Source organism: Pristiophorus japonicus, chromosome 1, assembly GCF_044704955.1.
Source record: "Pristiophorus japonicus isolate sPriJap1 chromosome 1, sPriJap1.hap1, whole genome shotgun sequence".
NCBI classification, from domain to species: Eukaryota; Metazoa; Chordata; class Chondrichthyes; family Pristiophoridae; genus Pristiophorus; species Pristiophorus japonicus.
In genome coordinates this window covers 152,660,855-152,676,050 of record NC_091977.1, presented here as the reverse complement: position 1 = coordinate 152,676,050, position 15,196 = coordinate 152,660,855, and the positions used below count along the sequence as shown (strand labels likewise).

Genomic DNA, 15,196 nt, shown 5'->3' with positions numbered 1-15,196 from the left:
TTTTTCCAATTTCTCTCCGACCTTCTCTCATGACCTCTCCGAGCTCATCTTGTCCATGAGACCCTATTCCCACCAAACTGCTGACCACCCAACTTCCTTTTCTTGCTTCCATGTTAGCTGACATTGTAAATGGTTCTTTCTCCTCAGGTACTGTCCCCCTCTCCCTCAAATCTGACATCGTCATCCCTCTCCTCAAAAAAACAACCCTTGAACCCTCCATCCTTGCAAACTACTGCCCCATCTCCAACCTCCTTTTCCTCTCCAAAGGCCTTGAACAATTTGTCGCCTCCCAAATCTGTGCCCATCTTTCCCGCAACTCCATGTTTGAATCCCTCCAAACAGGTTACCGCCCCTGCCACAGTACCGAAACGGCTCTCATCAAAGTCACAAATTGCATCCTTTCTGACTATGAAAAAGGCAAATTATCCCTCCTCGGCCGCCTTGACTTGTCTACAGCCTTTGACACGGTTGACCACTCCATCCTTCTCCAATGCCTCTCCACTGCTGTCCAGCTGGGTGGGACTGCACTCGCCTGGTTTCATTCTTATCTATCTAATCGTAGCTAGAGAATCACCTGCAATGGCTTCTCTTCCAGCTCCCGCGTCGTTACCTCTGGTGTCCCTCAAAGATCTATCCTTAGCCCCCTCCTATTTCTCATCTACATGTTGTCTCTTGGCGACATCATCCAAAAACACAGCATCAGTTTCCACATGTACGCTGATGACACCCAACTTTACCTCACTACCACTTCTCTCGACCCCTCCACGGTCTCTAAATTGTCAGACTCTTTGTCCGACGTCCAGTTCTGGATGAGCAGAAATTTTCTCCAATTAAATATTGGGAAGACCGAAGTTGTATTTTCAGTCCCCACCACAAACTCTGTTCCCTAGCCACTGACTCCATCCCTCTCCCCAACTTTTGTCTGAGGCTGAACCAGACTGTTCGCAACCTTGGTGTAATATTTGACCCTGAAATTAGCTTTTGACCAGATATCCGCAGAATAACTAAGACCGCCTCTTTCCACCTCCGTAACATCGTCTGTCTCCGCCCTTGCCTCAGCTCATCCGCTGCTGAAACCCTCATTCATGTCTTTGTTACCTCTAGACTTGACTATGCTAACGGACTCCTGGCTGGTCTCCCACATTTTACCCTATGTAAGCTTGAGGTGATCCAAAACTCAGCTGCCCGTGTCCTAAGTTGTACCAAGTCCCGCTCATCCATCACCCTTGTACTTGCTGACCGACATTGGCTCCCGGTTAAGCAACACCTCGATTTCAAAATTCTTATCCTCATTTTCAAATCCCTCCATGGCCTCACCTTTCCCTATCTCTGTAATCTCCTTCAGCCCCACAACCTCCTGAGATATCTGCACTCTTCTAATTCTGCCCTCCTAAGCATTCCTGATTATAATCGCTCAACCATTGGTGGCCATGCCTTCTTTTGCCGAGACCCTAAGCTCTGGAATTCCCTGCCTAAACCTATCTGCTTCTCTACTTCTCTTTCCTCCTTTAAGATGCTCCTTAAAACCTACTTCTTTCCTCTACCCTAATTTCTCCTTATGTGGCTCAGTGTCAAATTTTGTTTGCTAACTTTCCTGTGAAGCGCCTTGGGATGTTTTACTACGTTAAAGGTGCTATATAGATACAAATTGTTATTGTTGACTCACACTACGCTCGAGGCCTCCCTCTGGGAGGAATTTTCGAGGTTACTTTTAGGTCCCGTGACGGAATGGGCTTTGGGCCTGTTGCTCTTCCTCATTGAGTGTGTGTGTCTGTCTTCATCTCCTTTCTTAATTATTTTCTGCTTTCATAATTCACCTATCGCACCTTCCAGTCCCTCTGACATCTGTTTTTTTTCTTCCTTCCCCACCCATCTCCATAAAACATCAAAAGCCTCAACTCGTCGACAACAACATATCATGAGTAAAAGTGGAGGGCAGAGAAACCCAAGGCAAAAAACAAAAAGGGTCGCTGTACAGCAAAATTCTAAAGGGTCAAAGTGTAATAAAAAGGCAAGCATGAAAGCTCGGTGCCTCAATGCAAGGAGTATTCGGAACCCAGGAGAGGGCTCTGAGCTAGTTAGAGTGGGTGAGAGCTCAGATGAACAGGACCCGAAGAAAGAATGCAAAAGGCAGGAGGCAACAGAGCAGAGTAGCACTGGGGTAAGTGTAAACCACAAGGTGATAGGAAGGGACAATATGTATGAATATAAAGGGGCAGCAGGAGGGGTCAAAACTACAAATCATGGTTTAAAAACTAGTATTAAAACACTCTACCAAAACGCACGCAGCATTCGAAATAAAGTAAATGAGTTGACGGCACAAATCATTATAAATGGGTATGATTTGGTGGCCATTACAGAAATGTGGTTGCAGGGTGGCCAAGACTGGGAATTAAACATACAGAGGTATCTGACAATTCGGAAAGATAAACAAGAAGGGAAAGGAGGTGGGGTAGCTCTGTTAATAAAGGATGATATCAGGGCAGTTGTGAGAGACGATATTGGCTCTAATGAACAAAATGTTGAATCATTGTGGGTGGAGATTAGAGATAGTAAGGGGAAAAAGTCACTGGTGGGCGTAGTTTATAGGCCCCCAAATAATAACTTCACGGTGGGGCGGGCAATAATCAAGGGAATAATGGAGGCATGTGAAAAAGGAACAGCAGTAATCATGGGGGATTTTAACCTACATATCGATTGGCCAAATCAAATCGCACGGGGTAGCCTTGAGGAGGAATTCATAGAATGCATACAGGATTGTTTCTTAGAACAGTATGTTACAGAACCAACAAGGGAGCAAGCTATCTTAAATCTGGTCCTGTGTAATGAGTCAGGAACAATAAACGATCTCCAAGTAAAAGATCCTCTCGGAATGTGTGATCACAGTATGGTTGAATTTGTAATACAGATTGAGGGTGAGGAAGTAGTGTTTCAAACGAGCGTACTATGCTTAAACAAAGGGGACTACAGTGGGATGAGGGCAGAGTTGGCTAAAGTAGACTGGAAACACAGACTAAACGGTGGCACAATTGAGGAACAGTGGAGGTCTTTTAAGGAGCTCTTTCATAGTGCTCAACAAAAATATATTCCAGTGAAAAAGAAGGGCGGTAAGAGAAGGGATAAGCAGCCGTGGATAACCAAGGAAATAAAGGAGAGTATCAAATTAAAAACCAATGCGTATCAGGTGGCCAAGGTTAATGGGAAACTAGCAGATTGGGAAAATTTTAAACGACAGCAAAGAATGACTAAGAAAGCAATAAAGAAAGGAAAGATAGATTACGAAAGTAAACTTGCGCAAAACATAAAAACAGATAGTAAAAGCTTTTACCGATATATAAAACGGAAAAGAGTGACTAAAGTAAATGTTGGTCCCTTAGAAGATGAGAAGGGGGATTTAATAATGGGAAATGTGGAAATGGCTGAGACCTTAAACAATTATTTTGCTTCGGTCTTCACAGTGGAAGACACAAAAACCATGCCAAAAATTGCTGGTCACGGGAATGTGGGAAGGGAAGACCTTGAGATAATCACTATCACTAGGGGGTAGTGCTGGACAGGCTAATGGGACTCAAGGTAGACAAGTCCCCTGGTCCTGATGAAATGCATCCCAGGGTATTAAAAGAGATGGCGGAAGTTATAGCAGAAGCATTCGTTATAATCTACCAAAATTCTCTGGACTCTGGGGAGGTACCAGCGGATTGGAAAGCAGCTAATGTAACGCCTCTGTTGAAAAAAGGGGGCAGACAAAAGGCAGGTAACTATAGGCTGGTTAGTTTAACATCTGTAGTGGGGAAAATGCTTGAAGCTATCATTAAGGAAGAAATAGCGGGACATCTAGATAGGAATAGTGCAATCAAGCAGACGCAACATGGATTCATGAAGGGGAAATCATGTTTAACTAATTTACTGGAATTCTTTGAGGATATAATGAGCATGGTGGATAGAGGTGTACCGATGGATGTGGTGTATTTTGATTTCCAAAAGGCATTCGATAAGGTGCCACACAAAAGGTTACTGCAGAAGATAAAGGTACGTGGAGTCAGAGGAAATGTATTAGCATGGATAGAGAATTGGCTAGCTAACCGAAAGCAGAGAGTCGAGATAAATGGGTCCTTTTCGGGTTGGAAATCAGTGGTTAGTGGTGTACCACAGGGATCGGTGCTGGGACCACAACTGTTTACAATATACATAGATGACCTGGAAGAGGAGACAGAGTGTAGTGTAACAAAATTTGCAGATGACACAAAGATTAATAGGAAAGCGGGTTGTGTAGAGGACACAGAGAGCCTGCAAAGAGATTTAGATAGGTTAAGCGAGTGGGCTAAGGTTTGGCAGATGGAATACAATGTCGGAAAGTGTGAGGTCATCCACATGGGAAAAAAAACAGTAAAAGGGAATATTATTTGAATGGGGAGAAATTACAACATGCTGCAGTGCAGAGGGGCCTGGGGGTCCTTGTGCATGAATCCCAAAAAGTTAGTTTGCAGGTGCAGCAGGTAATCAGGAAGGCGAATGGAATGTTGGCCTTCATTGCGAGAGAGATGGAGTACAAAAGTAGGGAGGTCCTGCTGCAACTATATAGGGTATTGGTGAGGCCGCACCTGGAGTGCTGCGTGCAGTTTTGGTCACCTTTCTTAAGGAAGGATATACTAGCTTTGGAGGGGTACAGAGACGATTCACTGATTCTGGAGATGAGGGGGTTACCTTATGATGATAGATTGAGTAGACTGGATCTTTACTCGTTGGAGTTCAGAAGGATGAGGGGTGATCTTATAGAAACATTTAAAATAATGAAAGGGATAGACAAGATAGAGGCAGAGAGGTTGTTTCCACTGGTCGGGGAGACTAGAACTAGGGGGCACAGCCTCAAAATACGGGGGAGCCAATTTAAAACCGAGTTGAGAAGGAATTTCTTCTCCCAGAGGGTTGCGAATCTGTGGGTTTCTCTGCCCAAGGAAGCAGTTGAGGCTAGCTCATTGAATGTATTCAAATCACAGACAGATACATTTTTAACCAATAAGGAAATTAAGGGTTACGGGGAGTGGACGGGTAAGTGGAGCTGAGTCCACGGCCAGATCAGCCATGATCTTGTTGAATGGCGGAGCAGGCTCGAGGGGCTAGATGGCCTACTCCTGTTCCTAATTCTTATGTTCTTATGTTTTTATGTTATGTTCATCCATAATTCCAGGGCTGGAGCCAACTCGGGTATGGTGTGAAAAATGTTAGTACAAGTGCAGCTTTGAAAATCCGGAGTTCCGGAATCCAGACTCTGGACCGATTGGTGGCAGGGTCGTCCAGTATCCGTAAGATGTTCCAGAATTCAGACCGGCTGACCTGCCGACCTCAGAGCCCCGACGCTGCCCAACCTCGAGCTGCACCTCACCCCTGCTCGCCTCGCTCCCCCGCTGCCCTTACCTTGGGGCCTCCTCGCCGGCTGGCCCGAACAACCACTCTTCAGCGGGGCGCCGCCTGAACAGCTTCTCCACAGTGGGGCCCCGGCCAAACAGCTTCTCCACAGTGACGGTCCCTGCCCGAACAGCTTCTCCACAGTGATGGGCTCCCCCACCCCCCACCCCCGAACAGTTGATCCAGTGGACAGTATGAACAATGATGTAAATTAAAATTTCTATTCTGTAATCTTATGATCGAACGCTTGTACAGGCAAAACTTTGAAAAATCCACTTAGTACATACAAGAAGGTGGTTATTGAGCTCGGGGCCAGCCCACACTGCGATATGTGTGCATGCACTAGGTCCATGCAGCAGAGCTGGTCTCCAGTTGTCTTGGGTAATCCTTGCCACTGGACCAAGACCTAGCTCTGTCAAGCCTGTGTGGTGGCTGATGTGCAACAGCCACCACATGTTAAAAAAATCCACGCACAGGCATCTCCTTCATTGAAACACCTGTGAACGCATCCTTTTTTGGCGTGGAAGCAAGCCATCCTCGTTTCGAGGGACCGCCTATGATGATGTGACCATTAAACAAACATTATGAGACCCAAATATCCATGTTATATGTATATTTAAGAAGGTATATTAAAAACAACCCATAACAATAAGCAAGCAGTCAAACAGGTACATTTACAATCAACACTCTGTGCTCGAGGCACCAAACGACTTGTACACCCATGTGGGGAAGAAACTGAATGAATTAACTTGGCCCTGTCCCACCCCAGGCACAGCCATGTCCTTAGAAGGGCCTCTCACTGGAAAGCAGGCACATCTACAACCCTGAGAGGCCTGCAGCTGCAGGGTTAGCCAGAGTTAGCCACCGATAGCAGCAGTCAGAAAGCTCCAGGCATGTAGATCCATTGAGATTCTGGAAGAAGATTCTGGCTATATAAATGTAAGTTGATATTATACTTATCTTTTTGGGTTTCTCTTGCCTTTCTGCTGGACTCCCTTAGACCCTCCAATTTCTGAAAAGGACTGAAAAGGATCTCCAAATACCATAAGTTGTCGCTCAAAAGCCCACCAAAAGTCTGTGGGCAGCTGTAAGCACAATGAGAACCGAGCATCGTTCCTTCGCCGCTCACCGTAAAAACCCGGCCAATATAGATTTGGACATTGAATTTTATAATCGTAACAAATTTAAACAAAAAGTGCAAAAAATCTGACACCAGGAAGTCAGATTGTACAGACAGAAATTGCATGCATAGGTAATGTTTTTAATAAGGAGATAGATGAATAGCTGGATATAGATATTTAATCTAAATGCCAGTTGTAGCATTATCAATTACTTTGGTGCTTTACTAGCAAATTTGGACCTTGATAATCTAATTTGCATTTCATCCTGGCACTTACCATCTTTTGGTGTCACTGCTGACTGGAACTGTAGAAGTTCAAGCAATCCTGGTGTGTTTTTACTATTGGATGACTTTGATGGATTTGCACAGCCAATTAGGGCAGCCTTTTGGATTTCTGAGGTGCTGCCGTAGAGAAAAATGTCTCCTAATATACAGCAATAGAGATGGCTTAGCTGTAAGGGCCAAACATACAGATCTTCTGTGCTCACCTTTTCCTAGAATTAAAATACAATCTCTGGTTACATGTTGGTTTCACATTTTTATCCTTTGCAATAATAACAGCAAGAATTCTTGGAGTTATATTGCTCTATCATAATGCTGCTCTATTTAACAGGCCAAAAGAACCCCAGCTCTTCCTTGTACATTTTGTGCAGTCCAAAGCTATGTAGAACAGTGAACTGGATGAGGAGTGCCTATTCCTCATCAGAATCTGTTCTTTCCAAAACTCAAGCAATTTAGCTGGGGCATCAAGATCATAACTGGAGCAACACAACAGGAGTTGAAACACTTAAGTCAAACGCAGACATTATACCAGCAACACAACAACAATCTGCATTAACATAGCAAAACATCCCAAGGTGCTTCATAGGGGCGTGCACAGTCACAATGGTGGAACGATTAAAATCAGGGATGCAGCAGCAGAGTTTTGGATGAGCTCAAGTTTATGGAGGGTGAAAGATGAGAGGCTGGCCAGGAGAGCACTGAAATAGTCAAGTCTAGAGGTAACGAAGGCATGGATGATAGTTTCAGCAGCACATGAGCTGAGGCAGGGATGGAGTTGTGTGATGTTACAGAAGTGGAAGTAGGCTGTCTTGGGTATGGAGCAGATAAATAGTCAGAAGCTCATCTCAGGGTCAAATATGAAACCAAGGATGCAAATGGTCTGGTTCAGCCTCGGGGAGAAAGAGAGTTGGAGTCAGTGGTCAGGGCACAGAGATTGTGATGGGGACTGAAGACAATGCCTTCGGTCTTCCCAATATTTAGTTGGAGGAAATTTCTGCTCATCCTGTACTGAATATCAGACAAACAGTGTGACAAATCAGAGAACAATGAAGGGGTCGAGAGAGGTGGTGGTGACGTACAGTTTGGTGTCATCAGCATACATGTGGAACCTGATGTGTTTTCAGATGATGCTGCCGAGAGGAGAAGTAGGAGGAGGCCAATGATAGATTCTTGGGAGACTCCACAGGTAACGGTGCACGAGTAGGAAGAGAACCATTTCAGGTGATTCTCTGGCTACAACTGCATAGATAAGGATGGAACCAGGCAAGGGTGGTCCTACCCAACTGGACGATGGAAGAGAGGCATTGGAGGAGGATGGTGTGCTAAACTGTGTCAAAGGTTGCAGACAGGTTGAGAAGGATGAAAAGGGATAGTTTACCAGTCACAGTCACATAGAATGTCATTTGTGCCGTTTCAGTATTGTGGCAGGGGTAGAAACCTGATCGGAGGGATTCAAACATGTACTTGCGGGAAAGATGGGCACAGATTTGGGAGGAGCCAACATGTTCAAGCACTTTGGAGAGAAAAGGGAGGTTGAAGATGGGGCCGTAGTTTGCAAGGACAGAAGAGTCAAAGGTGTTTTTTTTAGGAGAGTGGTGATGACGACTGATTTGAAGGGGAAGGAGACAGTACCTGAGAAGAGGGGACCATTAACAATTTCAGCTAACATGGGGGCCAGGAAGGGAAGTTGGATGGTCAGCAATTTGGTGGGAATAGGATTGAGAGAGCAAGAGGTGGGTCTCATGGACAAGATAAGCTCGGAGATGGCATGAGGGGTGACAGGAGGAAAGCTAGAGAAAGATGCGAGTTATGGACTAGGGTGGAGGGCGAACCTTTATGGAAGTTTGGCTTTGGTGGCCAGGGGAAGGGAGGGAAGCGGCAGTGGCAGTTGATTGGATAGTCTCAATCTTAGTGGCAAAGAAGTCCATAACTGCCTTACACTTGTTGGAGGTGAGGGCAAAGGAGGCAGGGTGTAAGAAGTTTTGGATGAAATTAATTACCATTTGGAAAAGTATGGTCTGATAAATCAAAGTCAGCACAGATTTGTTAAAGGTAAATCGTGTTTGACTAACTTGATTGAGTTCTTTGATGAAGTACTGGAGAGGGTTAATGATGATAGTGCGGTTGATATTGTGTATATGGACTTACAAAAGGTGTTTGACAAAGCACTACATAATAAACTTGTTTGCAAAATAAAAGCCCATGGGATTAAAGGGACGATGGTAACTTAAGGTACGTAATTGGCTAAGGGATAGGGGGCAAAGAGTGGTGGTGAATGAATATTTTTCTGGCTGGAGAGAAGTATAGAAACATAGAAAATAGGTGCAGGAGAAGGCCATTCGGCCCTTCGAGCCTGCACCACCATTCAATAAGATCATGGTTGATCATTCTGCCTCAGTACCCCTTTCCTGCTTTCTCTCCATACCCCTTGATCCCTTTAGCCATAAGGGCCATATCTAACTCCCTCTTGAATATATATAGTGAACTGGCATCAACAACACTCTGCGGTAGAGAATTCCACAGGTTAACAACTCTCTGAGTGAAGAAGTTTCTCTTCATCTCGGTCCTAAATGGCTTACCCCTTATCCTTAGAATGTGACCCCTGGTTCTGGGCTTCTCCAACATCGGGAACATTCTTCCTGCATCTAACCTGTCCAGTCCCGTCAGAATTCTATATGTTTCCGTGAGATCCCCTCTCATTCTTCTAAACTCCAGTGAATACAGGCCCAGTCGATCCAGTCTCTCCGCATGTGTCAGTGCAGCCATCCCAGGAATCAGTCTGGTGAACCTTCGCTGCACTCCCTCAATAGCAAGAACGTCCTTCCTCAGATTAGGAGACCAAAACTGAACACAGTATTCCAGGTGAGGCCTCACCAAGGCCTTGTACAACTGCATTAAGACCTCCCTGCTCCTATACTCAAATCCCCTAGCTATGAAGGCCAACATGCCATTTGCCTTCTTCACCGCCTGCTGTACCTGCATGCCAACTTTCAATGACTGATGTACCATGACACCCAGATCTCATTGCACCTCCTCTTTTCCTAATCTGCCGCCATTCAGATAATATTCTGCCTTCATGTTTTTGCCACCAAAGTGGATAACCTCACATTTATCCACATTATACTGCATCTGCCATGCATTTGCCCACTCACCTAAACTGTCCAAGTCATCCTGCAGCCTCTTAGCATCTTCCTCACAGCTCACACCGCCATCCAGCTAAGTGTCATCTGCAAACTTGGAGATATTACACTCAATTCCTTCATCTAAATTACTGATGTATATTTTAAATAGCTGGGGTCCCAGCACTGAGCCCTGCGGCACCCCACTAGTCACTGCCTGCCATTCTGAAAAGGACCCGTTTATCCCGACTCACTGCTTCCTGTCTGCCAACCAGTTCTCTATCCACGTCAATACATTACCCCCAATACAATGTGCTTTAATTTTGCACACCAATCACTTGTGTGGGACCTTGTCAAAAGCCTTTTGAAAGTCCAAATACACCACATCCACTGGTTCTCCCTTGTCCACTCTACTAGTTACATCCTCAAAAAATTCTAGAAGATTTGTCAAGCATGATTTCCCTTTCATAAATCCATGCTGACTTGGACCAATCCTGTCACTGCTTTCCAAATGCGCTGCTATTTCATCTTTAATAATTGATTCCAACATTTTCCCCACTACTGATGTCAGGCTAACCGGTCTGTAATTCCCCGTTTTCTCTCTTCCTCCTTTTTTAAAAAGTGGTGTTACATTAGCTACCCTCCAGCCCATAGGAACTGATCCAGAGTCGATAGAGTGTTGGAAAATGATCACCAATGCATCCACTATTTCTAGGGCCACTTCCTTAAGTACTCTAGGATGCAGACTATCAGGCCCTAGGGATTTATCGGCCTTCAATCCCATCAATTTCCCCAACACAATTTCCTGACTAATAAGGATTTCCTTCAGTTCCTCCTTCTTGCTAGACCCTCGGTCCCCTAGTATTTCCGGAACGTTATTTATGTCTTCCTTAGTGAAGACAGAACCAAAGTATTTGTTCAATTGGACTGCCATTTCTTTGTTCCCCATTATAAATTCACCCGATTCTTCCTGCAAGGGACCTACATTTGTCTTCACTAATCTTTTTCTCTTCACATATGTATAGAAGCTTTTACAGTCAGTTTTTATGTTCCCAGCAAGCTTCCTCTCATACTCTATTCCCCCCCTCCTAATTAAACCCTTTGTCCCCCTCTGCTGAATTCTAAATTTCTCCCAGTCCTCAGGTATGCAGTGGGGTCCCCAGGGGTCGATATTAGGACCATTGCTTTACTTGTTGATATATCTTGACCAAAGAGGGAGAATTCCTGAAATGTGTACAAGAGCACTTTCTTGATCAGTGTGTTTCCAGCCCAACGAGAAAGGAAGCAGTGCTGGATCTAGTTCTGGGGAATGAGGTGGCAGCATGGATATAAAATTGGCTAAGGGACAGAAAGCAGAAAGTAGTGGTGAATGGTCGTTTTTCGGACTGGAGGGAAGTATACAGTAATATTCCCCAGAGGTCGGTATTAGGGCCACTGCTTTTTTGATATATATTAATTACCTGGAGTTCAGTATACGTGGTATAATTTCAACATTTTTAGATGATACGAAACTCGGAAATGTAGTAAATAATGTGGCAGATAGTAACAGACCTAGGAGGATATAGATAGACCGATGAAATGGGCAGATACATGGCAGATGAAATTTAACACAGAGAAATGTGTATTAATACATTTTGACAGGAAGAATGATGCACTTTGGGAGGAAAAATGAGGAGAGGCAATATGAACTAAATCGTACAATTTTAAAGGGGGTTTATGTACACATATCTTTGAAGGTGGCAGGACAAGTTGAGATAGCTATTAAAAAGCAGATGGGATCCTTAGCTTCATTAATAGAGGAATAGAGTACAAAAGCAAGGAAGCTAAGCTATACCTTTATAAAACACTGGTTAGACCTCAGCTGGAGTATTGTGTTCAATTCTGGGCACCACACTTTAAGAAGGACGACAAGGCTTTGGAGAGGGTGCAGAAGAGATTTATTAGAATGGTACCATGATGAGGGACTTCAGTTATGTGGAGAGACTGGAGAAGCTAGGATTGTTCTCAGAGTAGAGCAGGTTAAGAGGAGATTTAATACAGGTGTTCAAAATCATGAATGGTTTTGATAGAGTAAAGAGAGAGAAACTGTTTCCAGTGGCAGAAGACTCGATAACCAGAGATGATTGGCAAAAGAATCAGAGGCAACATGAGGAAACAATTTTTTGCACAGCGAGTTGTTGTGATCTGGAATGCATTGCCTGAAAGGATAGTAGAAGCAGATTCAATAGTAACATTCAAAAGAGAATTCGATAAATACTTGAAGGGGAAAAAATTACAGGACTACGGGAAAAGAGCAGGGGAGTGGAATTAATTGGATAACTCTTTCAAAGAGCTGGCACAACTACAATGGACTGAATGGCCTCCTTCTGTGCTATATCATTCCATTAATCTATAAGACAGTTAGTTGTGGAGAAGAGAAGCCAGGGATTAACTTTGCTTTCGAGGGTGATCCTAGAATATTGAGAAGTTTTGGCAGATGAGAGCAGAACCCGATAGTGCTTAATGTGGTGCAGCCAGATCTGGCGATGAATGGCTAAACCAGTTGCCCATTATAAACGCTCAAGTCTGCGTCCCTTTGACTTAAGAGAGCAGAGATGAGGGCCGTACCAGAGGAAACTGAAATTACTTCGGGAGTACACCAGAACGGCTGCAGATTTTCAAGGTTTTTATATTTAACAAATACAGAAGGAAAAGTTTTGTATATTACTTTGTTCCCACAGGAAATTAAAAGAACACTAGTTCTTAGAAGAATGATCTGTAATATTTTGCTTCGCGCACCATGTAGCTTTACCTTTATCTGTTTTAAATTTTGAAGATTAAAATGTGTTACAAGATTTATGCCAATCTCGGTCAAAGTCTTCAAACAAATCATGCTCATTTTGGCAGCTTCACTTAGGAGCAGCAAACCAAGTGCAGAATCAATCCTGAAGATAAAAAAATTGTAACATATTGTCAGCTATTATTTATGTGGTTTGTCATTTTATTATTTTGTCCTTACATATGTACTCTATACTATGCATTATGTTACATATTATCATCTGTATAATGACTGGACTAATGCTCCTACTCTGTCTTCACAATTCCATTGATACAAAATGCATCTATATTGGTTGCATAAATTTTAAATACACATTAAAACTGTTGTGTATGCAATAACTGTTAGATTGAGTACTACTTAACTCCAAGAGGTATAACCTTGGCTCTGCTTTATTAAGGCCCAAAGAGACAAATATGCAAAATGCCTGGCCTTCTTTACTTGGGCTGCACACATATGCGTGCAGCCCAATGGCCTCCAACAGTGACGCCATCTAGTGGCTAGTGATCCCAAAAGTATGTACATGACAATACCCCACTCTGAGATATTAACACAGTCTTTTACAAATTGAGACGGTCCTGTATTTTACGTTCCCGGGTTGACCGTCTCAGTTCAACGCCAGCCTTGGGTGAGTGTTCAGGGTCTGTTGATACTGGTGGCTGGGTGGCTGACCTGGTGGGAGTGGCAATGGCCATATCAGGGATTGAAAGTCCTGATTCACTGATGACCACTGAGTCCTCTGATGACTGGGGGGTAGGTTGGTTGGTCGTCGTTTGTCTCTTCCTCCGACTGCTCCAGTTCATCTGTGTGCCACAGCTTTGTCTGATCCATATGTTTCCTGCATGTTTGCCCATTTTTGAGTTTGACAATAAATACTCTGTTGCCTCCTTGACCATGACAGTACCAGCGATCCACTTGGGATCCTGACCATAATTCAGAACATATACAGGTTCATTTACAGAAATATCGCATGACACAGATGCGCGATCGTGATACCCTTGCTGACTTTGTCTTCTATATTCAACATGATTATTCAAGTCAGGGTGTACAAGGGATAGCTTGGTCTTAAGACGTCTCTTCATCATTAGTTCAGCAGGCGAGACCCCAGTAAGCGTGTGTGGTCTTGTCCTGCAACTAAGCACGTCTGCAGTGACCCTTGGGTTACTTGCTTCATACTCTGCTTTATAATTTGGACAGCACGTTCTGCTTGCCCATTGGATGCAAGTTTGAATGGTGCTGACCTTACATGTTTGATACCATTGAGTTTCATGAACTCTTGAAACTCCTGACTGGTGAAGCACGATCCATTGTCACGAACAATGATGTCAGGCAGACCATGTGCCGCGAACATGACACTGAGATTCTCAATGGTAGCTGTGGATGTGCTGGATGACATGATTCTACACTCTATCCACTTCAAATATGCATCCACCACAACTAAAAACATCTTCCCCAGGAAGGGACCTGCAAAGTCTTTGTGGATCCTGGACCATGGTTTGGACAGCCACAACCACAGACTCAGCGGCGATTCCGCTGGTGCTTTGCTGAGCTGCATGCAAGTGTTGCACTGATGCACACATAATTCCAGCTCAGAGTCAATTCCTGGCCACCATACATGAGACCAGGCAATGGCTTTCATCATTACAATGCCGGGATGTGTGCTATGTGGCTCATGCACAAATTTCTCTCTCCCTTTCTTGGGCATAACAACACGATTGCCCCACAGTATACAATCCGAAAGAATAGACAGTTCGTCTTTGCGACGAATGTAAGGTTTGGTCTCCTCACACATTTCCTTGGGTATGGCAGACCAATCACCTTTGAGGATGCAACTCTTCACCACCGATAAAATCGGGCCTTGGCTGGTCCAGGTCGTAACTTGTTGAGCTGTGACAGGGGTTCCTTCACTCTCAAAAGCATCCATAACTAACAATAGGTCCGCCCGTTGTGGCGTTTCCACTTCTAGTGTGGACAACGGCAGACGGCTGAAAGCATCGGCACAATTCTCAGTGCCAGGTCTATGGCGAATGACATAATCATAAGCGGATAATGTCAGTGCCCACCTCTGGATGCGGGATGAAACATTGGTGTTGATACCTTTGTTTTCAGAGAACAGTGAAATGAGAGGCTTGTGATCTGTCTCCATTTCAAACCGAAGACCAAACAGGTACTGATGCATCTTTTTATCCCCATACACACAGGATAGTGCTTCTTTCTCTAGCATGCTGTAGGCTCTTACCGCTTTAGACAAACTTTTTGAAGCATACGCAACTGGTTGAAGTTTACCCAACTCATTAGCTTGTTGGAGTATACAAACAATTCCATATGACGTAGCATCACAGGCCAATACTAAACATTTACATGGGTCATAATGTACCAGCAGCTTGATAGAGCAAAGCAGATTAGTGGCTTTCTCAAAAGTTCTGTCTTGAGACGCACCCCACACCCAGTTGT

General features: G+C 44.2%; 1 protein-coding gene across 4 annotated transcripts in view; it reads right to left on the bottom strand.

The window, feature by feature from the left end:
• Nucleotides 1–15,196, bottom strand: part of tmem232 (transmembrane protein 232) — a 243,252-nt gene that overhangs the window by 102,872 nt on the left and 125,184 nt on the right. For all 4 annotated transcript variants that reach the window (XM_070865244.1, XM_070865252.1, XM_070865259.1 and 1 more), the window contains 2 exons: nucleotides 12,719–12,851; nucleotides 6,804–7,020 (listed from right to left, as the gene is read on the bottom strand). In XM_070865244.1, coding sequence (XP_070721345.1) covers nucleotides 6,804–7,020; nucleotides 12,719–12,851 — 350 coding nt within the window. The remainder of the gene's footprint in view (nucleotides 1–6,803; nucleotides 7,021–12,718; nucleotides 12,852–15,196) is intronic.